This window comes from Oncorhynchus tshawytscha, linkage group LG29 (assembly GCF_018296145.1).
Source record: "Oncorhynchus tshawytscha isolate Ot180627B linkage group LG29, Otsh_v2.0, whole genome shotgun sequence".
In the NCBI taxonomy this organism is placed as follows: Eukaryota; Metazoa; Chordata; class Actinopteri; order Salmoniformes; family Salmonidae; genus Oncorhynchus; species Oncorhynchus tshawytscha.
Genome location: NC_056457.1, coordinates 19,170,568 through 19,194,370, shown reverse-complemented (window position 1 = coordinate 19,194,370; position 23,803 = coordinate 19,170,568). Strand labels below are relative to the sequence as shown.

At 42.1% G+C, this 23,803-nt stretch overlaps 3 protein-coding genes across 3 annotated transcripts in view; 1 reads left to right on the top strand and 2 right to left on the bottom strand.

The window, feature by feature from the left end:
* Positions 1 to 1,749: 1,749 nt before the first annotated feature.
* Positions 1,750 to 9,457, bottom strand: LOC112227786 (twisted gastrulation protein homolog 1-A). The gene is made up of 5 exons (XM_024392672.2): positions 9,260 to 9,457; positions 8,478 to 8,624; positions 7,370 to 7,469; positions 4,704 to 4,976; positions 1,750 to 3,673 (listed from the first exon to the last, which is right to left on the bottom strand). The coding sequence occupies exons 2-5, from the start codon at positions 8,595 to 8,597 to the stop codon at positions 3,492 to 3,494; spliced, it is 675 nt and encodes a 224-aa protein (XP_024248440.1). The 5' UTR covers positions 8,598 to 8,624; positions 9,260 to 9,457; the 3' UTR covers positions 1,750 to 3,491.
* A 616-nt stretch (positions 9,458 to 10,073) lies between these two features.
* Positions 10,074 to 14,492, top strand: LOC112227788 (gamma-soluble NSF attachment protein). Its single transcript, XM_024392673.2, has 12 exons — positions 10,074 to 10,294; positions 10,644 to 10,711; positions 10,916 to 11,000; positions 11,154 to 11,171; positions 11,288 to 11,318; positions 11,546 to 11,655; positions 11,813 to 11,879; positions 12,068 to 12,138; positions 12,220 to 12,298; positions 12,434 to 12,513; positions 12,783 to 12,912; positions 13,477 to 14,492. The coding sequence occupies exons 1-12, from the start codon at positions 10,242 to 10,244 to the stop codon at positions 13,609 to 13,611; spliced, it is 927 nt and encodes a 308-aa protein (XP_024248441.1). The 5' UTR covers positions 10,074 to 10,241; the 3' UTR covers positions 13,612 to 14,492.
* Positions 14,493 to 14,846: 354 nt separating this feature from the next.
* LOC112227509 (piezo-type mechanosensitive ion channel component 2) overlaps positions 14,847 to 23,803 on the bottom strand; it is a 149,633-nt gene continuing 140,676 nt past the window's right edge. Inside the window, exons 37-51 of the mRNA XM_042308822.1 lie at positions 23,511 to 23,769; positions 23,000 to 23,182; positions 22,542 to 22,809; positions 22,272 to 22,404; positions 21,931 to 22,078; positions 19,755 to 19,969; positions 19,405 to 19,563; positions 19,049 to 19,196; positions 18,526 to 18,714; positions 18,240 to 18,332; positions 17,842 to 18,011; positions 17,085 to 17,201; positions 16,670 to 16,749; positions 16,309 to 16,519; positions 14,847 to 16,044 (exon numbers count right to left, since the gene is read on the bottom strand). Of these exons, the coding sequence (XP_042164756.1) occupies positions 15,789 to 16,044; positions 16,309 to 16,519; positions 16,670 to 16,749; positions 17,085 to 17,201; positions 17,842 to 18,011; positions 18,240 to 18,332; positions 18,526 to 18,714; positions 19,049 to 19,196; positions 19,405 to 19,563; positions 19,755 to 19,969; positions 21,931 to 22,078; positions 22,272 to 22,404; positions 22,542 to 22,809; positions 23,000 to 23,182; positions 23,511 to 23,769 (2,629 nt within the window). The 3' untranslated portion in view covers positions 14,847 to 15,788. The remainder of the gene's footprint in view (positions 16,045 to 16,308; positions 16,520 to 16,669; positions 16,750 to 17,084; positions 17,202 to 17,841; positions 18,012 to 18,239; positions 18,333 to 18,525; positions 18,715 to 19,048; positions 19,197 to 19,404; positions 19,564 to 19,754; positions 19,970 to 21,930; positions 22,079 to 22,271; positions 22,405 to 22,541; positions 22,810 to 22,999; positions 23,183 to 23,510; positions 23,770 to 23,803) is intronic.

Genomic DNA, 23,803 nt, shown 5'->3' with positions numbered 1-23,803 from the left:
GTAGCTGTCAGATCGGGTCTGGCCGGCTAGGATAAGTTCTAGATAGCATAAGTTGAGATCAGTGTGGAAGAACTTGACTGGCCTGCACAAAGCCCTGACCTCAACCCCATCAAACACCTTTGGGAGGAATTGGAACGCCGACTGCGAGCCCGACATCAGTGCCCGACCTCACTAATGCTCGTGGCTGAATAGAAACAAGTCCCTGCAGCAATGTTCCAACGTCTAGTTGGATATGTTCGGCCGTTCCGGTCAGCCAGATAGGACAAATTTGACTGGCTGAACAGGTAAGTAAAGTTCGGCCTGCCGGTCAGGACAAATTTGGTGTTCTGTCCAATAAGATAAGTTTGGCCGGCTTGCCAGATAAAACAAGTTCGGCCAGATACCCTATACTGAGAAAGCGAAAAAAAATTAACATTTTGCTAATATATTAAAAATAAAAAAACATACCTTATTTACATAAGCATTCAGACCCTTTGCTATGAGACTCGAAATTGACCTCAGGTGGGTCCTGTTTCCAATGATCATCCTTGAGATGTTTCTACAACTTGATTGGAGTCCACCTGTGGTAAATCCAATTGATTGGATATGATTCGGGGAAAGGCACACACCTGTTTATATAAGGTCCCACAGCTGACAGTGCATGTCAGATCAAAGACCAGGCCATGAGGTCGAAGGAATAGCCTGTCGAGCTCCGAGACAGGAATGTGGCGAGGCACAGATCTGGGGAAGGGTACCAAAATATTTCTGCAGCATTGAATGTCCCCAAGAACACAGTGGCCATTCTTAAATGGAAGAAGTTTGGCACCACCAAGACTCTTCCTAAAGCTGGCTGCCTGACCAAACTGAGCAGTCGTGGGAGAAGGGCCTTGGTCAGGGAGGTGACCAAGAACTTGAGACATCTGTGGCATTGTGTTATGTGATCATGCTGTTTAATCACCTTCTTGATATGCCACAGCTGTCAGGTGATGGATTTTCTTGGCAAAGGAGAAATGCTCACTAATGGATGTTAACAAATTTGTGCATAACATTTGAAAGAAATAAGCTTTTGTTGCATATGGAACATTTGTGATCTTTTATTTCAGATCATGAAACATGGGATATATTTTTGTTCAGTCAAAAAGTGTCCCATACAATAAGGGGATCCACTGTGTCTATGCTATATAGGGGAAAAGTAAGTTGTAAATGATTCTCTTGGTTAAAAACAATTTGTCATCCAGTAGGCTTTGATTTAAAGTTCCAATATTCTCACCCTCGTGTAAATTCTGTAAGTGTAATGTGTATACCAATTATTTGATGGCCTGACAGCATTCTGTCCCTTATCAACACTTAACTTTTGGTGCCAGCGACAATGACATAAGATAGTAATTAAGACGACTAGCTTGATTGATCCTTCACCATGTTTCTCTCACTAGGTCAGGATATGTAAGCCGCCATATATCCATTATTTCAGATATATGCATAATATTCGTCATTTCTTTAAGAGCATGAGGGTGATGGTTTGTAGTGTGATTTCCTTTACGGTCCATTGAGGTACTTAAAACCGTATTATAATCTCCCACAATAATAATTGCGTCATGTATTGCCTGTAATATAGCATCATTATTTGGACCATATATGGTTAATGAGACATCTGTTTTAGGTCCAATAGCATATTTAAAAGGATCCACCTTCCTTGCAGATCTGTTTGTGCAGTTTGCGCATTCAGATCAAACTTGTTAATATCATCACTCCTTTTGAGTTTCTTTGTCCTTTCTTTGTTCTTTTCTTTGTCCCCCCCCCCCAGTAATTTTGTCCATACAACTTTGTCTAAAAGTGTAGAATGAGTTTCCTGCAAAGAATAAATATATTCCTTCTCTTTTAGCCAGATACAGACAATAACAAGACGATCTATCTGCAACACCATTACATACAACTTTAACTAGCTATACTTATTTCACCACTTACCATTAAGAAGTACCATGGTAATTGAGTGTCCATATAAACCGTACCATAATATTTGCACTGTTAAGCATATCGTAGCTGCGACTAAGGAAACCTCTAATTGTCCTTCAATATTCCACCCCCATCCCATGTAGGGTTGTCATTCCAGTGAATGTCTGACCAACCCTTTACACATGGATCCTAGGGCCTTTCAAGAGATATGGGCTCATCCTTTAAAAAGAGCACATGGTGCCACCTACAGTACAGAACCAGATCCGCAGCGAACATCATTTCAAACCCCTTCCCCTCAGTTGTACTGCATATTTCAAAAAACATGCATATCCTAATTTATTCCCACAATTGACAAATAATATGCATAATAATAAGCACTTCTAATGATTGCTACCCATAATGGCCGGTAGTACGAATTCTACATTTTGGTCAACTGATGTGGGATGCATGCCCCTCTCTCCCTTTCCACCCATAGTTCGACCTACCCCCACACCCAACTCAAATGTTCAACAGTTGTTCCATCCCTGAGCCCAACTCAAGAGAAGACTTGATGTGTGAATGCGTATAAAGTTTGGCTGTTTAAGAAGGCATGCCAAATTAAGCCGGAATGGGAAGATTTGATTAACTAATATCTAGTGTTGGCTGATGAAGCTCAGATACCCCGAACACCCCCACATGCTGGTCCCCGGTTGTGAACTTATCTGTCTGACCGGCCTACCAAACTTATCTGGCTGCACTCGTCTCATCTGTCCAGCGAGCTAACCTTAACCCATCTGGCAAAACTTAACAAGTTTGGACAATTGGCCAGATAGGGTATCTGTCCAGCCAGCTGAACATATATCCCATCTGTCTTGATGACTTGTCCTATCGGGCCAGCCAGCTGAACTAGTTTCATCTGGCCAAACTTATCCTATCTAGCCGGCCAAACTTATTTCTGAAATTATCATATTTGGCCGAACTTGTCCTAACTTTTCCAGGCCTGGAAAACACAAAATTCCATCACGGTACAAACCATGCTTATCCTATCTGGTCAGCCAAACATGTCCCATCTGTCTGGCCAGTTGAACTTACCCCATCTGTACCAAACATGTCCTATATGTCTGGCCGAACTTATCTTAAATTACTTGATTTAAAATAATGTTTACAGTATGAAACAAATCATTTTAACTGCACATATAAAATCAAACATGTGAATGGCTGGCTATTAGTTTGATTGAATATGGACGTTGTTTCCTAAAATAACACATGATAAAACAATTATACAAATAGCATTTACTCTGATTTTCCATGACATCAAAAATAAAATGCCATTGCATTACACATTAAAACATTGACCTCTCCTCTTAACTAGAAAAAAATTCAAAACGATATATTTCTAATTTGCTAAAGAACCTATAAAATATAAAAATGAGCAAAAATAATTCATAATACATAAAAATACTGAAGCATTATGAAAGTCATATTCCTCAGTTACCCTTCACCATCTGCTACTCCAGATAGTGCCCCCTTGTGGCAGTTTGAACACAGTACCCTAATGTCACCAGTCCTATTGGCTTCAATCAGAACAGGCAGTTCATACACTTGACAGTTTTGCTGCCGTAGTCGAGGCACTCTGGGCCGATACACTCACAGCAGGCATTGTGGAACCAGCGGTATTTGGAGCCCCCCATGGACTCGCAGTATTGCTTGCACTGGCGGATGGACACGCAGTCGTCAAAGTACACCACAGTGCACATGTTATCTGTGGAGGGGAAAGACATGGCATTCAAAGGCTCATTTCTCCAAGGAATACAACAGGGAAATATTACCACTACCCATTTGAAAAGTTTACGGAAAACATGCTTAGTCTTCACTTTACGAAGGTACTCTAAAGCAGGGTTTCCCAAACTCTGTCTTGGCCGCCCGGGAAAAGGGAATCCGGAAACACTGGACATATTTAAAAATGTAGGCATAGCCACATGACTCGTTCGGAATTCCCTGCTCAGAAATATGATCAGAATACTAAATCTACATGAACTGTCAAGTGGCCTCACACACACACACAGGTTCCTACAAATCACTAGGACCGGTTGCTGAGTAGAAGACAAATGGAGTGGATGCACATGAAAGTCCACAAGGCCAGCAGCAATCTACTCAATTTGCAGGGCTAGCAGCCCACTAAACTCATCAAAAGATAGCCCGAGATTGCATATGTTTTAATGGAAGGGTCTAGCCACCGAGCTCGGATCAAAGCAGCTTTAGCGATGACTTCATTATAGCTCTCCCTCTCCTAAAACAATAGACTGTTGGGGATTTGAGCTATTCATTGGCTCTTGGGGTTTCCCTAAAATAGTGGGATGGACCAATGTTCATATCTTTAGCACTTACGGGGTGCCCAATCTGCCAGAATATTTTATTTAACTAGGCAGCGAACCGACTTTGGCGACTAGTAATATTTTATTTAAACCTCCCTCTTTGGGCTGGATGTTTCAATGTGTAGTTCATAGTCATAACCTGTGAGCATCATGTTACCTATGTGACCTTGCTGAGCTTCACAATAGAAACTTATAGACACGATATGTGAAAAATGACAAGATCGGTCCTATGACTTGAATGATATTTTTGCTACAAATGCTAAACTATCGTAGAATCTTCAGAGACTTCTGATGAACTAAAACTTTGATAAAAGGCATCATTGTAAGACTATGTGCCCCGCTCTGTTTATTATCTTATTATGGAATACCCAGCAGCTATGATTGTCCCCAAAATTCAACCCGCTCATCCCTCCCTACCTTCAGTACTTTGGGTGTTATCGTAGCTGGTGTGGATACTGTTCCCGGTCAGGGAGACATTTTGGTGCTGGTCCTCCAGAGTTTCCAGGAAAGACACCAGGTTCTCATGGTAAGATAGTTCCTCAGCCACGGGGAAGGATACTACCATCATGTTGATAGGTGCTTCGCCCTCGGTGAGTGCACGGAACAGTGAGGGGATGGGTCGGTAGAGTTCCTCCACCGTGCTCTTGGAGGTAGCCGGAGTATCGCTGTAGTTCCTGGGGTTACACATCCCTGTGTGATGGGATGCAAGGAACAAGTTGATAATTGGTAAATAAATCAAATACTTTTACAATAAATTACTGATCATCAATAAACCACTATTTGTTCATATGATACTCACCATTCACTGCACTACACTTGTAAAGTAGGATGGGTGCACTACCTTGAACAATCAGTGAATAATGGAAGGAAGAATTTGGAGGAGCTCAATATGATGCAAAAACCAAATACCCATCCTCATTAATCCATTCTGACCCTGGTTGTAGTTTGCCCTTTTCAAATGTGCACCTAGTACATGGGACCAAGTCACTAGCAAGTCTCAAGCAAAATGGTCAAAGTTTCAAGTCCTAAGTAGAACTGTCAGAGTCTAGAGTCAATTCCAAGTCGTGCATTTTAAGAGCAAGTTATTTCAAGTCAAAAAAATAAAATAAATCAAGACATGCAATGACATCAATCAACTACAAATCTTTGTCTATTTACTGAGGCTAGCAGACAGCCCTTTTCATTATTTTGTCTACAACACATTTTGATTATGTAATAATACATTTTAACTCATTCCAAAAGCAAGCTTCATAAGATCAATATCAAGCAATTTTGACTTAACAAAAGACCTATGCTAGTAATTGTTGCTTGATGCCCCATTGCTGGTGCGATGGCAAAGCAAACAGTTTATATGCTTGATCCCCAAACACTTTTGGGAGCTGTATACTTTTGGGAGCTGTATATGGCATTACTTTCTAACTTTTTATTTTGCAAGTGTGATGCCTGCGGCTACTCTGGCTGCGTGGAGAGTAGTCCACGGAGTCTCTGTGCCACAAAATGAGTGACAAAACCTGGCCAGACAATCTAAAGTCATGAGTCAAGTCGAAGATCCAAGTTAAGTCTCAAGTTTTTATTTTCTATCATCTCGAGTCTCAAATTTGTGAAGAGCCAGACTCGAGTCCAAATCCTGTGACTCAATTCTACAGTCGTGGCCAAAAGTTAAGAATGACAAATATTAATTTCCACAAAGTTTGCTGCTTCAGTGTCGTTAGATATTTTTGTCAGATGTTACTACGGAATACTGAAGTATAATTACAAGCATTTCATAAGTGTCAAAGGCTTTTATTGACAATTACATGAAGTTGATGCAAAGAGTCAATATTTGCAGTGTTGACCCTTTTTTTTCCCAAGACCTCTGCAATCCGCCCTGGCATTGAGGATTGACCACAAGTTGTCAATGGGATTAAGGTCTGAGGAGTTTCCTGGCCATGGACCCAAAATATTGGTGTTTTGTTCCCCAAGCCACTTATCTTTTTTGCCTTATGGCAAGGTGCTGGAAAAGGCATTGTACGGCACCAAACTGTTCCTGGATGGTTGGGAGAAGGTGCTCTCGGAGGATGTGTTGGTACCATTCTTTATTCATGGCTGTGTTCTTAGGCAATATTGTGAGTGAGCCCACTCCCTTGGCTGAGAAGCAACCCCACACATGAATGGTCTCAGGATGCTTTACTGTTGGCATGACACAGGGCTGATGGTAGCGCTCACCTTGTCTTCTCCGGACAAGCTTTTTTCCGGATGCCCCAAACAATCGGAAAGGGGATTCAGAGAAAATGACTTTACCCCAGTCCTCAGCAGTCCAATCCCTGTTCTTTTGGCAGAATATCAGTCTGTCCCTGATGTTTTTCCTGAAGATAAGTGGCTTCTTTGCTGCCCTTCTTGACACCAGGCCATCCTCCAAAAGACTTTGCCTCATTGTGCGTGCAGATGCACTCACACCTGCCTGCTGCCATTCCTGAGCAAGCTCTGTACTGGTGGTGCCCCGATCCCGTAGCTGAATCAACTTTAGAAGACGGTCCTGGCACTTGCTGGACTTTCTTGGGCGCCCTGAAGCCTTCATCACAACAATTGAACCGCTCTCCGTGAAGTTCTTGATGATCCGATAAATGGTTGATTTAGTTGTAATCTTATAGGCAGCAATATCCTTGCCTGTGAAGACCTTTTTGTGCAAAGCAATGATGACGGCACGTGTTTCCTTGCAGGTAACCATGGTTGACAGAGGAAGAACAATGATTCCAAGCACCTCCCTTTGAAGCTTCCAGTCGGTCATTTGAACTCAATCAGCATGACAGAGTGATCTCCAGCCTTGTCCTCGTCAACACTCACACCTGTGTTAACGAGAGAATCACTGACATGATGTCAGCTGGTCCTTTTGTGGCAGGGCTGAAATGCAGTGGAAATGTTTTTGGGGGATTAAGTTCATTTGTATGACAAAGAGGGACTTTGCAATTCATCTGATCACTCTTCATAACATTCTGGAGTATATGCAAATTGCCATCATACAAACTGAGGCAGCAGACTTTGAAAATTAATATTTGTGTCATTCTCAAAACTTTTGGCCACAACTGTACAACTCTGGCACCTACCCACACAGTCGCAGCACTCCTCCCACAGTGTGCCCAGACAGAGCATACACTCCTTACAGCATGAGCAGTTCCCATCAGAGGGCCTGCACTGACACAGCTCCTGTACATCACAAAACACACAATGTATATTATAACATAGTCACATTTTATGTATGTGGCAGGACTGATGTACATAAGTGCATAACTCACAAGTAAGAGAGAAATTCAGCAAGACAGTGAAGGTGGCACACATTTGCATAACTCTTGTATGCATTTAAGCCTTCTATCATGTTGTGCAAACATTCTTTCAATACAGTAGTCTCAGTCTGGCTTTAGTTGTTACATGAGCGCCAAAACAATATAACATCATTTTTGTGTATTGAGCACGTCATGGTTGACTCAAACAAGAAAATAAGCCATACATATCCTGTTAGAAATCACTACGGGCGGGTGTGTGTAACTGCGTATGTTTGAGGAGTGGGCCGACCTTAAGCTGCCTGTTCTGTGACTCCTCCAGTGCGGCTGGGAGGGCAGTTCAAAGGGAGAGCAGAGGTCAAATTCCAGATGTGCACAGGGATGGAGCTAACTAAGCACACAGTGAAGTGTGGTTGTGGCTGCAACAGCAACCATGGAAGGTATACAGATATCAATCTCCATTGGCCATCGCATGTACAGCCTCGGTAGACTAGGCTACATCCTTTGAAGACACTGTGTGGCTGGAAATGTAAAACATGCGCCTGATTGTAAGCCAAGCCAATATCGAGTACATTTTTAGTATCTCCGCTTTGTTAGTTGAGTGTTCTCAGAAGGGTTAATTTAGTGTACAGGTACTGTTATGGTTGTATGCATGTTTCCAGTATAGAGAGAATGTAGAGATTTTAGGTTAATGTAAAATGACATACACACTGTGGAAATGCATAGTGGGAGTTGCATCAAGTCCTACAATATACAATATTGGCATAACACTATGGCAGTGGCAATTTACTCTGAAAAGACAAGAGATTCCTTATAGAAATTCCATAGAGTTCTCTCAAAGTGATTTAGTAACAGAAAAATGGTATTAGTGAGACAAAAGTTTACCTAAACCGAATGCCTTTTAAAAAACGCACTAAGAGCTTAGCCTTCTTACCTGAATGAGGCACTTGCTGACATCACTGGCACAGAGAGCCTTGTTGCAGGCGGTAATCATGGAAAGTCCAGATAGAAGGAAAAGAAGTGCAGTGGATAGTAAAAATTGAGTGGACTTCATTTCCGACACGCACGAAACAACGGTATCCTGCACCGAAAAAAACAAAGAGTCAGACAATAATTTGGAATGTACCCCTTATTCAACATCAACAAAATACCTAGACGTCATCGGGTCTCAACAAACATACTAATAAAACGCAGGAAAAATCGTGTCAAGGAACCATCCCTTTGATTCAATTGTTATGGTAAATTGCCCGTTTGCTTTAAAGAAGGGGCATTATTCCCTTTCTACACAAATCCCCAAGTCGTCAGACCCACTGCAATGCAAACATTGGTTTCCCGCTTGCTGGCAACTAAATTACAAAGGTTGCTGCGTATTTAATCTTAAACTCTGAATACATTTAAACGTTGTATAGCTATTACGGTAATCTAATTCAATAATAGCATGTTCATCATGCAAGTAGCGCAACCCTCTTAAAGACCTCAGGGTTACATAAGGAAGGAAAGTTGAATTTTATCCTAAAATTAAACACTTAGTTTGGATAAATTGTATGAAAAGTCTGACACTTTTCAGGCGCCGTTTATGAACAAACCTCGTGTTTTGGAGAGGCATATCCAAAGCTATAAACACCTTTTCTCAACATCAACCAACTAGGAAGAAAGGATGCCGTTTTTGTCTTGCACACCGATTAACAATATAATAAAAGTAGTAATCAAACTCACCTTGCCCAACTAGTCGATTGTTGCTCCAGAGGTGAACGTTTCTTAACCCCTTTTCCACCTCTACCTTTCAGAATTAAAGCATGTTCTGATGGCGTGACTCTCCACACTCGCTACACAAAGCAGACAGGGGTAGGCAAGCGCCTTAAAGATACAGTTACCATTTCAGACACAGGAGCCCTGCTCAGGTGAACCCGAGCCAAGAACACTGTCAATTCTTATCATGTGATAGGCCATGTCTACTGGTTTGGCAGTGATATATTCGACTGGGCTATACGAATTTATTAGCTTATCACATAGAAAATAGTTGCAACAATTTTTTCACTGATAATAATAGCCAGATAAGGCCTAGACACCACTCTGAGCCTAGTTCCTTTCTAGATTTCTTCTTAGGTTCCTTCTAGGGAGTTTTTCCTGGCCACTGCTTCGTCCTCTGCATGGCTTGTTCTGGGCTGGGTATCTGTAAAGCACTTTGCAACTGCTAGTGTAAAAAGGGTTTATAAAATACATGTAATAATAGAGGAATTAAATTATACATGTTGTAGGCTATATAAATGAATAACTGGAGATTTCATAATGCATTGCAAATAGAGATTAATTTTATTGTTTATTTCACTTTTGTATATTATCTACCACACTTGCTTTGGCAATGTTAACATATGTTTCCCATGCCGATAAAGCCCCTTGAATTGAATTGATGAAAGAAGACTAGTTTTCTGGATTAGGAAGGACGTTCAACTGAGAAAAAAACGAACTATTACATTATTGCCCAGTAGGTGCAACATTGTAACGTTGTCGCAGTATATGAGTAGAAAAATAAAATGCAACTCACGAGCTTCCGTAGTCAACACACTGATGAAGGAAAGGTCTCCTGAAACCAGTAACGGCAACATCTCACTACATTTTAGCCAGTGAGAACTTAAATATTAATAATTGTTTCATTACATTATTAGTAGACTACACAGCAGAGCTGCCACTGGACCAGATGGCTGCGAAAATCAACGAGGCGCACGACCACATTGCCAAGGCTGAAAAATAGTAAGGAAATCTCGCTAGCTAGATGACGTTAGCTAGCTAGATTGCGTTTGAGCTATTACAGTAGGTGGTCAGCCACTATCATAGTATTGGTAATCGTGTATTGTAAAGTACCTATGTATAAAACAAATAGCATTGGAATTGTATTTTCAATGTAACAAGCTAGCTTGATATTCTAGGTAGGAAGCCAGCTGAGCTGCACTGCAGTTAAGCCTGTCGGTATCACTTCATCAATACTAGGGCGTCCATAACTGTATTACATCCTATGGCAAATCCATATGATTGTAACTTTTTTTTCAGAGGCAATGCTGCTGTAATGTTTGACACTGAATATGATTCATTTTTCCCACAGTTTAAAGACTAGCTTCATGAAATGGAAGCCTGACTATGACAGTGCTGCATCAGAGTACTCAAAAGCAGGTATTGTATCCCAGAGGTTCATACATTCTATGCAGCAACAATTTGGACCTGAATGTATGTCCCCTACTACAACAACACTTGATAGTCTAGTTGGGCAATAGCACACTGTCAGTAATATTATGCTATATTGCAGAAGTGTTGCTCAAGTTGTCTTATGATTTGGCTTATTATAAATGCATAATGAAGCATTCCCTTCTCGCCCAGCTGTTGCCTTTAAAAATGCCAAGATGCTTGAAGAAGCGAAGGAGGCGTACCTGCAAGAGGCAGAGGCACATACCAACAACAAAACGTATCCTTTCGCTGCCAATGGTGAGGGAGGCTTATAAATGGTTTTGCAGGTTAGTTTTGAACAAGGTAATTGTATATGCTGTATTTGAACATTGTGGCCCACAACGATCTGATAATAACATCAACGTTTTCTTTAACTCAACTCAATATACAGACTTTTCCATGCAGCCAAGTGAGTATAAAAGATCTAGGCCTATCTTATGTAATGATATTAATAGAACCAGAATGACACTGATTTGTCTACGTCTGGTTGTATTTAATGTTGCTAAGGAGATCTTTCTGTTACAGAGCACTTGAGGCAGCTGGTATGATGCTCAAGGTTAGTTTTAATGTGATAAACATTATTGTCAATCATATATACTTGTTATCAGAGGTCGGGTGAAATTTACTGTTGCGTTTATGCCATAGTTTTTACGTTTTTGTTGCCCCCTTCTGGATTAAAGGCTTTGTTTTTAGCCAGACGCTTTTGACACATGACATGACTACGGTTTTAATATTAACTAGCTACTAACGCTAATCATTGACAGACATGTTTTTTCTCTCCAGGACATGCAGAGAATACCAGAGGCTATCCAGTATATTGAGAGAGCAAGCATGATGTATGTAGAGAATGGCACACCAGACACTGCAGCCTTGGCCCTCGACAGAGCTGGAAAGTACGTACCGGTTGCCAATATTGATCGTCTTAGACGGTCTCTCAAAATGAATTCCCTGTCAACATGTCACTGTAAACGTATGATGATGCTCGTTGTTATTCCTCGTTTTGATGCTTTTAGGCTACTTCAGTTAAAGTTGCACTTTTCTTTTTTCCAGGCTAATCGAATCACAGGATCTAGCAAAAGCAGTGGATCTGTACCAGAAAGCTGCATCAGTGTTTGAGGTACGACTTGAATTTTTGATTCTAGAGAACACCAGTCATTGAGTTGCTTCCAAGCCACAGCCTCAGTTCAGGGTCACATCTGCAGGAATCTCAGTCTTATTTCATTGATATTGGCTATATATTAATGTGATGAAAAGTGACCAAATCAATCAACATATTCTTGATATGATGAATGTATATTTCTGCAGAATGAAGACCGTCTACGTCAAGCTGTAGAGATGCTGGGGAAAGCATCAAGACTTCTCGTCAGGCAACACAAGTAAATTCTCACCTGCTTTACAGATTGTTCTACCTTTCCTACTCATTCCCTTCCGGCTAACTGTTGTTTTTGGCCCGTCAGGCTTGATGAAGCAGCAGTGTCGATTCAGAAGGAAAAGAACATGTATAAAGAAATAGAGAATTACCCAACCTGTTTTAAGGTGTGTTTAAGGATCTTTCACTTATTTAGCCTGATAAAGACAATTGACCGTGTTCAAAACTGAGCAGACTCTGTTATTATTACCCCTGTTGTGAAGATTAAAACCAAATGGTTGCCTGTGTATTTTCTTCTTCAGAAAACCATTGCCCAAGTGCTAGTCCACCTTCACAGAAATGACTTCGTAGCAGCAGATAAATGTGTTCGAGAGAGTTACAGGTACTGACTTTACATTTGTCTAACTAAAAGGTAAATATGAAGGTTATGAATTTTGTTATGTTTGACTAGGGATTAATAATTCTGGTAACTTACCCCAAATTCCAGAAATCCCGGGTTGAAATATTCCTGGAGTCAGGAGGTAATAAGCACGGAATCTGTGAATACTCCACCCGGGATTTCTGGAAAGATTTCTGGAAAACCTGGGAATTTTGGGAAAGTTACCGGAATTTTGCAACCCTATGCTTGACCATTCTAACCTTTGACCCTAGTCTGCCAGGCTTCAGTGGGAGTGAGGACTGTATTGCCTTGGAGCAGCTCCTGCAGGGCTACGACGAGCAGGATGAGGACCAAGTGCACTGCGTCTGTAACTCGCCCTTATTCAAGTACATGGACAATGATGTGAGTGTTCTGCCTTGTGGCTTATACTGTATGTAACCATCATTCGCATGTCATCACATCATTTGAGTATCTACTTCTCTCAAGTGTGTTCTGTTGTCTCCTTTGATCACATTTAAGGTCTTTAAAAGGTATGGAATCATGAGTTGTCCTTTCCTTATGAAACCTTTCTCCTAGCCACCCCATAGATGCATTTCCAGGCTAGCCTGAATAATGCAGAGTAATTTATTAATAGAAACAATAGCAGTCCAACTGCTTGCTTACCTGCATCACCCATCTAGACCCTGCTTTCTTGTTGTTTTGTACGATTGATTATATTTTACATTTCTTTAGAGCTATTTCTTAAACCTCTCCTGATCAATTCCAGAAAGACACACACACACACACACCTGACTCAAACTAACCAAGGGTTTTCTGATTAGTTCATTAGTTGAATAGTTTAGGAAGAGATCAAAAACATGGAACTGGCTTTGGGTACTCAATGAGAGGTTTAGGAAACACTTCTGAGAAACAAATACTGTAGAGACAACTTGCCATAACCTGACCACAGTGCCAATTGTCTTGCAGTATGCAAAGTTGTCCATCAGCCTGAGGGTTCCAGGGGGGGGTAAGAAGAAGGCTCCTGCTTCAGCTGCCGATGCTGGGGAAGGAGCGGAGGCAGGGGAGGCTGATGAGGATGAGTACGCTGGTGGGCTATGTTAGCCACAGAACCTGGACTTCCTGTCTGGACCAAAGCACTTCCAGTTACCTGTTAAGGATGGGTGTCGGAATCTTCCACACCCCTCCCATTCTCAGCATGCCAGGGGGTCGTGAACTTTGCCTTGCCTCCCATCGCCAGATGTACAACTGTAGGCACTCTAACCATCAAGCATAACAACGAGTTATGCTCGTAACAATAACATAAGCATGGTAATATAATATCACTGTGGAAAATAATCAAACACTACTTAAAGATGTATTATTTGTCCCTTTTGGGGTTTACTGCGATTGTAAAATAATGTATATTTTGCTACATTTGAAGTGATATAAAACATTTGATTTTGAATGTTGATCTAGGTTTGGTAATGTATTTGTTGTATTTGCCTCAATGGATCATCAAGGTGTTTTCTCATTCAATCTACAACAGTATGCAACAAGATACTCTGTGTGAAAATAATGATTTGCACGTTCACCTTACAATATCAAACTCTGTGCTTCAATGATTGATGCGTAAAGGGGTGGATGAGATGATTTCTGAATTTGTAAAGTATGAAGTGTTGAAAGCAGCCATTTCAGTTACTGTTGTGTGTGAAGGCACTTATAATGAATCAAATTTGAGTAGAAAATAATATATATGGGTAATTGGTATATTATTGTACTTTAGTTTCTTCTAGATTTCAGAATGCCTTTCCATTTGTATGATATGTTATGCCTGTACTTTGGAACTGACTGAAAGCTAGATGATGATTTATGTTTACAACGAATCTTAAAATGTGTGTCAAGTCTTGTGGAGTATGCAGGCTTGATGTTTGTGGCATGCCCTCAGTGTTTTTACTGAATCAAGTCATGGAATGGAATAAAATGGCAGCAGGTCAGCTTTCAAACATTTGTTACATTCTGGTCACTGAACCTCGATAACGTCACAAACTAGATTCCTTACACATGAAAACAATCTATTCACTTACACATGGTGCTGCATTTTCCAATGCATAGATTTGATGGCCTTGATCACATTTTGGTTGAACATATGAACTTGTACATTTAAAATAACACTAACTTGTAATGTCAAAAACAAGGGGTTTTCAAGCAATCAAATATAACCGACACAGGTTACACACATCAACGACAGTATCTGTATTTAGGCCCTCAATTCTTAGGTCTTTATAGGGGTGCCATCAAGATGGACATGCTCCATAATATAGAAATATAATTCTAATCTCTATACAGTGTTCATCACATCACTTTTTTCCCCTTTATTGTTTCTCTTTCCTAGGTGTACTACAGGTTCAAACAACCAAAAACGTAATCCCTTTCTGGTGAGATGATACACATTTCCTGAGAACGATGTCTGCCACAGCTCCCTTGATTACTCTGTAGAAACAAAATTAACGGCAACAAATTATTGTAACTTCCCACTGCGCGCAGACGTCAATTCAACGTCTATTGCACGTTGGAAACAACGTTGATTAAACCAGTGTGTGCCCAGTGGGTTGTCTTCAACCTCTCTTCGTTGTCTTGCTGGAAAAGCCAAAGCACTTCCAGGTAGGCTATTGTAAAGGGAAATATCTTGGAAAATCAAAGTGTCAAGTGTCTCTCAGTCGCTGCCCGCTTCTCTTCTCTTTTCCCTTCTCCTGTGTTAGCTCAAGAAAACATGTCTGTTCAAGTTTACAGCCAGCTATCAGTATATTGCACAACCCTTGGTTCATGTTTCCCAATAGGAAAAAGGCCAGACGTCTGGAGGCAGGCAGGACAGCTGCAGTCTGTCTCCCTGTCTGTCTGTGACATCTCAAACACACTGACTGATGGCTGCAATTCTTCAGAGTTGTACTAAACGAGTACAAACAAAAAACAGCTTCTTACAGAGGAGGCTGGTGAGGGGAGGACGGCTCATAATAATGGATGGAATGATATCTAAAGCATTGAAACCAGGTGTTTGATACCACTAAATTAATTCCGTTCCAGCCATTACTATGAGCGCGTCCTCCTAATTTAAAGTGCCACCAGCCACCGCTGTTCTTCAAAGTCCCCTTTCATGTGTAGGTCATTGTTTTTCATGGCAGGCTTGATAGGGAGAGGGTCGCTTAATACCATCCCACCAAAATACAGGGAGCATAGCGAGCTAGCTACTTCCTGCTGGATTGTGCTTTTTTCATGTCTCTGCCCCCCACTAGGTGGCACTGTCATTTAGTTTTTTGGTCCCTGGTCCACTTGATCATAGTCTCTGGTGAGCGGTAGAGAAAGATGAGCTTGGCATAAAGGTCTTCCTCCAGCTCCAGCTCGCCCGTCTCTCTGACCAGGAAGATGTCGGTACACAGCTTCAGGATGCGGTCCACAGCGGGCAGCTCCTCAAACATGATGGAATGGGAGATGCCGCTAAAGAACTCGCGCACAAACTTGCCGATGACCAGCACCACCGATGCATACAGGCCCATGATCCTGCCAGTGAGAGACAAAATAACACATTATAAGCCTTGTTATAATACAATAAAAAAGGCACATACATGCTTATGACTAGTGATAAAGCAATATAAACGCACAAAACCTTTTAGAAAGCAACACCAGGGTTGTGTCCAGTAAGCACAACACAACATTTTGAAATGAGCTGGTATTGCCTGACAAACAATCAAAAATTATGATTGTGTGTCTCACTGAACATGAGTTACATGACCCAAGTCAGACCGTCAGATATCCTCCACTCACCCGTATCCTGCCAGGAAGCCCAGACTGGGCGGGCTGACTTTGTCACTAAACACGTAGAGCTGGAGGCCTGCCTCTCTCTTCTTCCCCACCGCCGCACCCCTCATCTGGATCTGTCCCGCCGATGGCTGGTCTACGATCCACCACTCCTGGATCTCACCACTGCTGTTGTGGGTTCTCTCCAGGTCGAGCAGGATGTTCTTGTAGCCGTTGTCTGAAATGGAGATATCATAAACAATACATCAACGGCAATAAGAGGGCGATGCGTCAGTTCAAAACACAAGTGTTTATTTCAGGACGATGTAAATGTCTAAATGTTTCTATCCATATGAAGTCATTCCAGGTTTAAGGATTCGTGCATTACCTTTATAGAGTTGTTCTATAGGTTTGGCATTGGAGTCACTGGGAGCTCTGAGGAAGCATGGGAAGACTTGTGCTATGACCCTGGAGAGGAGGGGAGAGAAAGATGCAGTCCGGGATCTTAATCTCAACAAAACAGAACATATTGTACGAGTTGGATTTGTAACATATCATACAATTTGCACACACCAAAAAAATGGATGATGTAGTACACAAACTAGTGTAGTTCAAACTGGGACCCATTTTGGCTCGTGAGAACCACTTTCAAAACTGCTGGCTCAAATTATACAAAGTTGTGGAGCATCACTTTAATTATGAATGATTTATCAAGCATCTATAAAAGACCTTATGAAGGGGTTATGAAGGCTTAATTAAGCCTGAAAAGTCGTAGTCTGTTTCCCTTAGCATAGGCTACTTACACAGCCTGGTTTCTGGTCCCATTCAGGAGATCTACTAACTCTTGTCGTGTTGTCATATCAAGGTATGCTACATGTTTATCTGTCGCAACTTCAGCTTTGGCTCCAAGACTGAGATTCCTGTTGAAGAGAGAAAAATCCCAATTACAGACAGTAGATATTTTGCAAGTCAAAAATAGTACACCACACATTCTTTCCCATACATATTACTTTGTGCACTCGTAAATGGGCAGATATCTCAACAGATATTTTACGTCTCTAAAGTACTATGTAATCTATGTGGACCTACACAACACTGTAGTTACTAAGTTATTTGACCAAGTTACAGTTCAAAACGCCTTTGAGTTTCTAAGAAGTGTGTGAGTGTTGTGGCTCTATTCAGTCTGTAAAGCTGAAGCGTTACAGATTCCCCGATAGAAATGTAAAAGGTAATTTCAGCAGACATATGCAGCGTTTACCGTGAATGCAGCCTCCGCTAAAGCGGAAACATTGCCTATAAATTTAAATCACTGTGTAAAGTCGAACTTCCATGATGCGGATTGAATAGAGGTTTGGTTCTCAGTCCGATAGTAAGTGAGTATGTTTCCATACATGTGTGCATTCGAGTATTGGTTCCTCCAGGTTAGTGTTCATCAGGGCACGCAACGGAAAACAGTTGAAACCGTTTTGCAACGCTAATGAAAATTATTATCTTATTGGACTGTTTCAGTCTGTTTTCTTTCCTTTTGGTGCCTAATGAACAGGGCCCTGGTTCTCTTACCTCTGGATGGTCCAGGACATGGTGACAGGGAAGTATTCCTCCTTGCTGAGAACATCCATAAGGTTCTTCCTGCTGGGGGGGCTGATGGTCCACAAGGAATTGGAACTACCCTCCAGCTCCGCCACAGTCACATCCTCTGACGTGTATGCCTCCAAGAACTGCATCGCTGACTGCATGGATAGAAGTATGGAAATATTAAAACACACAATACTTACATTTGCAAGTCCCTGGTGAGTGGGAGGAGAAAGGCCTTAATTATAGTAATACACAGTAATATATTCAAACCAGAATGTAATAGTATTCAAACCTATAGCGTCAAAAGATATTTGAAAAGCTTGAGAAATCTGGCCTAAAATGAAGATTCAGAAAGCAAGCTTTAAAATGGGTGGTTTTCTTACCGGAATGTAGTTGTACGAATTCATGAAGTCTGAAAAATCTGCTTTGCTGATGTCCTTCAGCTGATTTTGCTGGGCACTCATAGTGAAGATGGGCTGAAGGAAGAGATACCAATGTTAAGATACTAAAATCAGATAGTAATGTGTCAAATTCTAAAATTAACAAATGGCAATAAAGAACTGATACTGTCAAGCAGGGTGTCAATTCCATTTAAATTCAGTCAATTCATTCGGTAAACAGAAATAAATGGAATTGCCCCAAACCCTGCCTTTGACACAGTTTTCATACCTGAAAGCCTCCCAGGGTGATGGTGACCGATACGTCCAGAGGTTTGTTGACCACCCCGGCCACGGACTTGACCAGCGACATGAAAAGCAGGGGGAACCAAACGATGCAGATGAGCAGCATGACAATCAAACCTCCCATCCCATACTTCACCACCTTCTTCTTCTTCTGCCCGCGAGGCTGGGGGTACCTCTGGTAAACAACACACATACAGGATTAAGCCTCTGAAAAGAACAAATTGTTCAGGGAAATAAATGATCAAGTTTAGTTACAGTTTTTATGAACATTTGCTAACTTTTGGCGAACCTACATAATTGGTGCCTTTATTTTTATAGTGCTTTTCAATGCAAGTAACAAAGTGCTTCACATCATAAAATAATACAATAAAAGAAAAAAACTCAAACCTGCTGAAACTCATTTCCACAATGCCTCTCTGACAACATACTATCTTCTTCCCCTCTAAGCCTCATTCAGAGATGGATAGGGAGGTCCTAGAGAACTAACACAGCGGGCCGTGGTCTCTCACCTTCTCTGACATCCTCCAGCACTTGAGAACAAAGATGTGAGCGTAGATGTCCTCTACACAGATCCAGCTGGACAAGCTGAGAGTGGTGTCCGTCCACACCCAGTCCATCACCGCTCGCAGCTCTGTCAGGAACGGGACCAGGCGGAACCTGGAAATCAGGAATATTTAGGACAATGTTAGGGTAAGGTTAGGACCAACAGTCAATATAGGTTATGAACCAGCTTATGGCAGGCAGGTATTGGGAGCATGTGCCATCACTGAGTAAGTTTGTCTCATACCGTTTTCATAAATTCATTCAATTCTTGATTATGCTGTCGTCATGTGATTGTAGTTACACTAGTCTTCAGAGCACTCACCCTTGGAAGAGGAATAGGTTGAGGTAGTTGTAACTCTTGGTGAGAAAGTTGCCCAGGACACGGGTGGGGTAGCCACAGCGGATCTGATAGGCCGACAGGCCAAAGTAGATGCACTTGACAAAGTACCACAGCTGGGCCACTGTGTTCTTACTGAACCGTCTGGTGTTTAAAATGGAAACAATGTTAACGATAATCTTTTGAAGTACCTTGAAAACATTCACCATTATGCATTACTTACTAATGAAGCAACCATTTAGTAAGCAATATACAGTATTTAAAAGAAAGAGGGAGCTGGTTATGACTATATGACTAAATTACTAAATGTTAATGTTATCTCTCCACATTCAAACCTTTCTGTGACTCCAGGCAGAATGAAGAACATCCAGAAGTGGATACCGAACACCAGGATGACCTGGAAGATGACTTTTCCCATGACAGTCTTGCGGAGGTAGAGGGCTCGGTCGATGATCATGGTGCCAAACTGGATCAGTACCATCACCAGGAAGGCCTCAGGAACCTGGTCCTCCGACAGGGAGGAAGTGATGTCAGCTGCGGCAGAGTGTTTCTATGAGAGACAGGAAGTCATGTTATTCATTTGGAAGGTTTTTGTTTTCTTCAATGTTTCAAGTTCAAATGTGTTCTTGGCCATTTAGGGAAAATTTCAATTCATTGCACTTGGTTTCAATCACAAACACAATGAGTAAGAACAGTTTATAGTAGAAAGCATTCAGACCCCTTGACCTTTTCCAAATTTTGTTAGGTTACATCCTTATTCAAAAATTGATTAAATTGTTGTTTTTCCTCATCAATCTACACACAATATCCCATAATAACAAAGCAAAAAACAGGTTTGTAGAAATTGTTGTTATCAATTTGTTAAAAATAAAAACCTGAAATATTACATTTATGTAAGTATTCAGACCCTTTACTCGGTACTTTGTTGTTGCACCTTTGGCAGCGATTACAGCCTCGAGTCTTCTTGGGTACGACGCTACAAGTATGACACACCTGTTTTTTAGCGGAGTTTCTCCCATTCTTCTCTGTAGATCCTCTCAAGCTCTGTCAGGTTGGATGGGGAGCGTTGCTGCATAGCTATTTTCAGGTCTCTCCAGAGATGTTCGATCAGGTATACGTCCGGGCTCTGGCTGGGCCAAAAGCCACTCCTGCGTTGTCTTGGCCGTGTGCTTAGGGTCGTTGTCCTGTTGGAAGGTGAACCTTGGCCCTTGTCTGAGGTCCTGAGCGCTCTGGAGCAGGTTTTCATCAAGGATCTCTCTGTACTTTGCTCCGTTCATCTTTGCCTGGATTCCTGACTAATCTCAGTCCCTGTTGCTGAAAAACATCCCCACAGCATGATTCTGCCACCACCATGCTTCATTGTAGGGATGGTTCCAGGTTTCCTCCAGATGGCCAAAGAGCTCAATCTTGGTTTCATCAGACCAGAGAATCTTGTTTCTCATGGTAGGAGAGTCTTTAGGTACCTTTTGGAAAACTCCAAGTGGGCTGTCATGTGCCTTTTATTGAGGAGTGGCTTCTTTCTGGCCACTCTACCATAAAGGTCTGATTGGTGGAGTGCTGCAGAGATGGTTGTCCTTCTGGAAGGTTCTCCCATCTCCACAGAGGAACTCTGGAGCTCTGTAAGAGTGACCATCAGGTGGCCTCCCGGGTGGCGCAGTGGTCTAAAGCCACCAGAGATTCTGGGTTTGAGCCCAGGGAGGTCCATGGGGCGACGCACAATTGGCCCAGCGTCGTCCGTGTTTCGGAGGATGCATGGCTCTCAACCTTCGCCTCTCCTGAGTCCGTACGGGAGTTGCAGCGATGAGACAAGACTATAACTACTACCAATTGGGGAGAAAAAAAGGGTAAAAAAAAAGAGTGACCATCAGGTTCTTGGTCACCATCTCCAAGTCCCTTCTCCCCCGATTGCTTAGTTTGGCCAGGTGGCCAGCTCTAGGAAGAGTCTTGATAGTTCCAAAGTTCTTCCATTTAAGAGTGATGGAGGCCACTGTGTTCTTGGGGACCTTCAATGCTGCAGAAATGTTTTGGTACCATTCCCCAGAGCTGTGCCTCGACAAAATCCTGTCTCGACACTATGCGGACAATTCCTTGCACCTCATAGCTTATTTTTTTGCTCTGACATGCACTGTCAACTGTGGGACCTTATATAGACAGGTGCCTTTCCAAATCATGTCCAATCAATTGAATTTACCACAGGTGGACTGCAAACAAGTTGTAGAAACATCTCCAGGATGATCAATGGAAACAGGATGCACTTGAGGTCAATTTCGAGTCTCCTAGCAAAGGGTCTAAATACTTACGTAAATAAGGTATTTGTTTTGAATTTATTACACATTTTCAAAAAAATAAAACAATCTGTTTTGGCTTCGTCATTATGTGGCATTGTGTATAGATTGCTGATGATTTTTTATGTATTTAATCCATTTTAGAATAAGGCTGTAACGTAACAAAATGTTGAAAAAGTCAAGGAGTCTGAATACTTTCAGACGGCCCGGTATATATCAAACTTACCCCAAAAGCCCAGAAGCCAAAGACGATGATGATAAAGTCAACAGTGTCGGCCAGGAACATGAGCACATACACATCTGTCACAGCACTGTACTCTGGGTGGATCAGGTTGTAGAAGAACTGACGGATGGGGATGTAGATCTCCAGAGTTCTTAACGGAGAATGAACAAAGATTTACAAAACAATTATCAAGGTAAACTAAATACTTTATGAACAGACAATGTTGTTTTTATTACCAATTTAATATCCTGAAAAGTGACTGAATATTGTCAGTTAGTAGCCGAATGAAAGTGTAATATGGCACCTTCAAGTCGATATCCAAACATGACATCCAGACCACCTACTTCTTGACAATGAAGCTCTTGGCTTTGATGAGCTGCTCTCTGAGTTTGTCCAGGATCTTCTCCTTCTTGCTCCTCTGCTGGACACTCCTCACACTGTTCCCTCTCCGTAGGCTCTGCCTTGAGCTCACGCTGTCTGTGGAGTGACTAGGTTTGGTGAGGTTTGGAAGACATGGGCCTCACAAATGACATAATTAAAAGTCTAGACACTTCCCCCAAACGAGCCCAATCAGAGAGTTATTATTCAGCACTTAGGAGCCAGTGTGACCTCACCTCCTCTGGAGTGGCCGGAGCGCAGGGTGCGCTGGGAGAGGTGGGAAGCGGCGCTGGAGCTCTTGCGGCGCAGCTGGGTGGAGGTGGACAGGGAGTAGAAGCGGCGGGGGAAGCGGGCACGTACCGATTCCAGCAGGGAGCTACTGCCCCCCGAGGCCTGCTTCTCCACACGCCTGGAGCTGGACCTCTTCTCCCTGTCAGGGTGGTGCTGCTTAGGGGTTTCTCCCCCTCCTCCCCTGGGGTCATCCTTGTCCCACAGCCCATGACACTGGAGGTTAAGAGCAAGGAATAGAATGGTTATTACACCAGTGTGCTAAATATAACCGTGTATCAATACAGGTAATAAGTAACAATTAACAATGTAGTTAAAGGGGTAGTCCACTTCTTAAAAGTTGTATTTATTTTTGAAAAAAGTGAACTGAAAGAAATAACCATGTAGCTAAAGACTTAGTGGGCACCTTGAGAATAGATCTGTGGAAGAACAGAGCTAGCAGCTGAACCAGGTCATAGTGCACGTATCCTTCCTTCTTCTCCACACCGATGATGTTGGGAGGGTGGAAGGGTTTGGACATGTCCAGCTCAATGTTTTGGTTGAAGGGGAAGAAACCAAACTGGAAGAAGTACTTGATCACGATGGTGACCTGGTGGTATAGTGAGATCGGGGAAACCCTTAAAAATATATAGATGCATGACTCATAACATGTCTCTATAAACACTATTAATTGAGTACAGTGTAGTAGAATTGAGTTTATATCATAAAAGAGCATTATTTCCAGCCTGAACAATAATTGCATTTTCATAGCTGGATAAAACAAATATATTTATGAAAATGTGCAATTTATAATATTAAAGGTACTGTTCACACTAATTCATTTGGGTGACCTATCCCTTTAATACTGCATGGGACAAGGAGTAAGGGCAGATTTACATTGATAAGAAGCTGAACCTGAAGTGCTTCTGTGTTAATACCTCGGTGTAGACGATGGCGGTCATCCAGAAGCGTTTGCTGGGCCTTGGGACAGACAGCATGGCCCAGAGGAAGATGAGGATGGGCAGAACGAGCGTGGCCACGGACGCTGAGATCATGTGGTTGAGGATGATGACCAGGAAACACACCATCTCTGAGTGGGCCACCAGCATGTTGTAGAGAGCATAGAGCAGCTGGAGCAGCGCCGGCTGGTTGCCGTAGAAACGCTCAGAGTCTTCCAGCTCCTCGTCGTAGAACATCCTGATGGAGAGAGAGAAAAAGGGAGCGAGGGTCT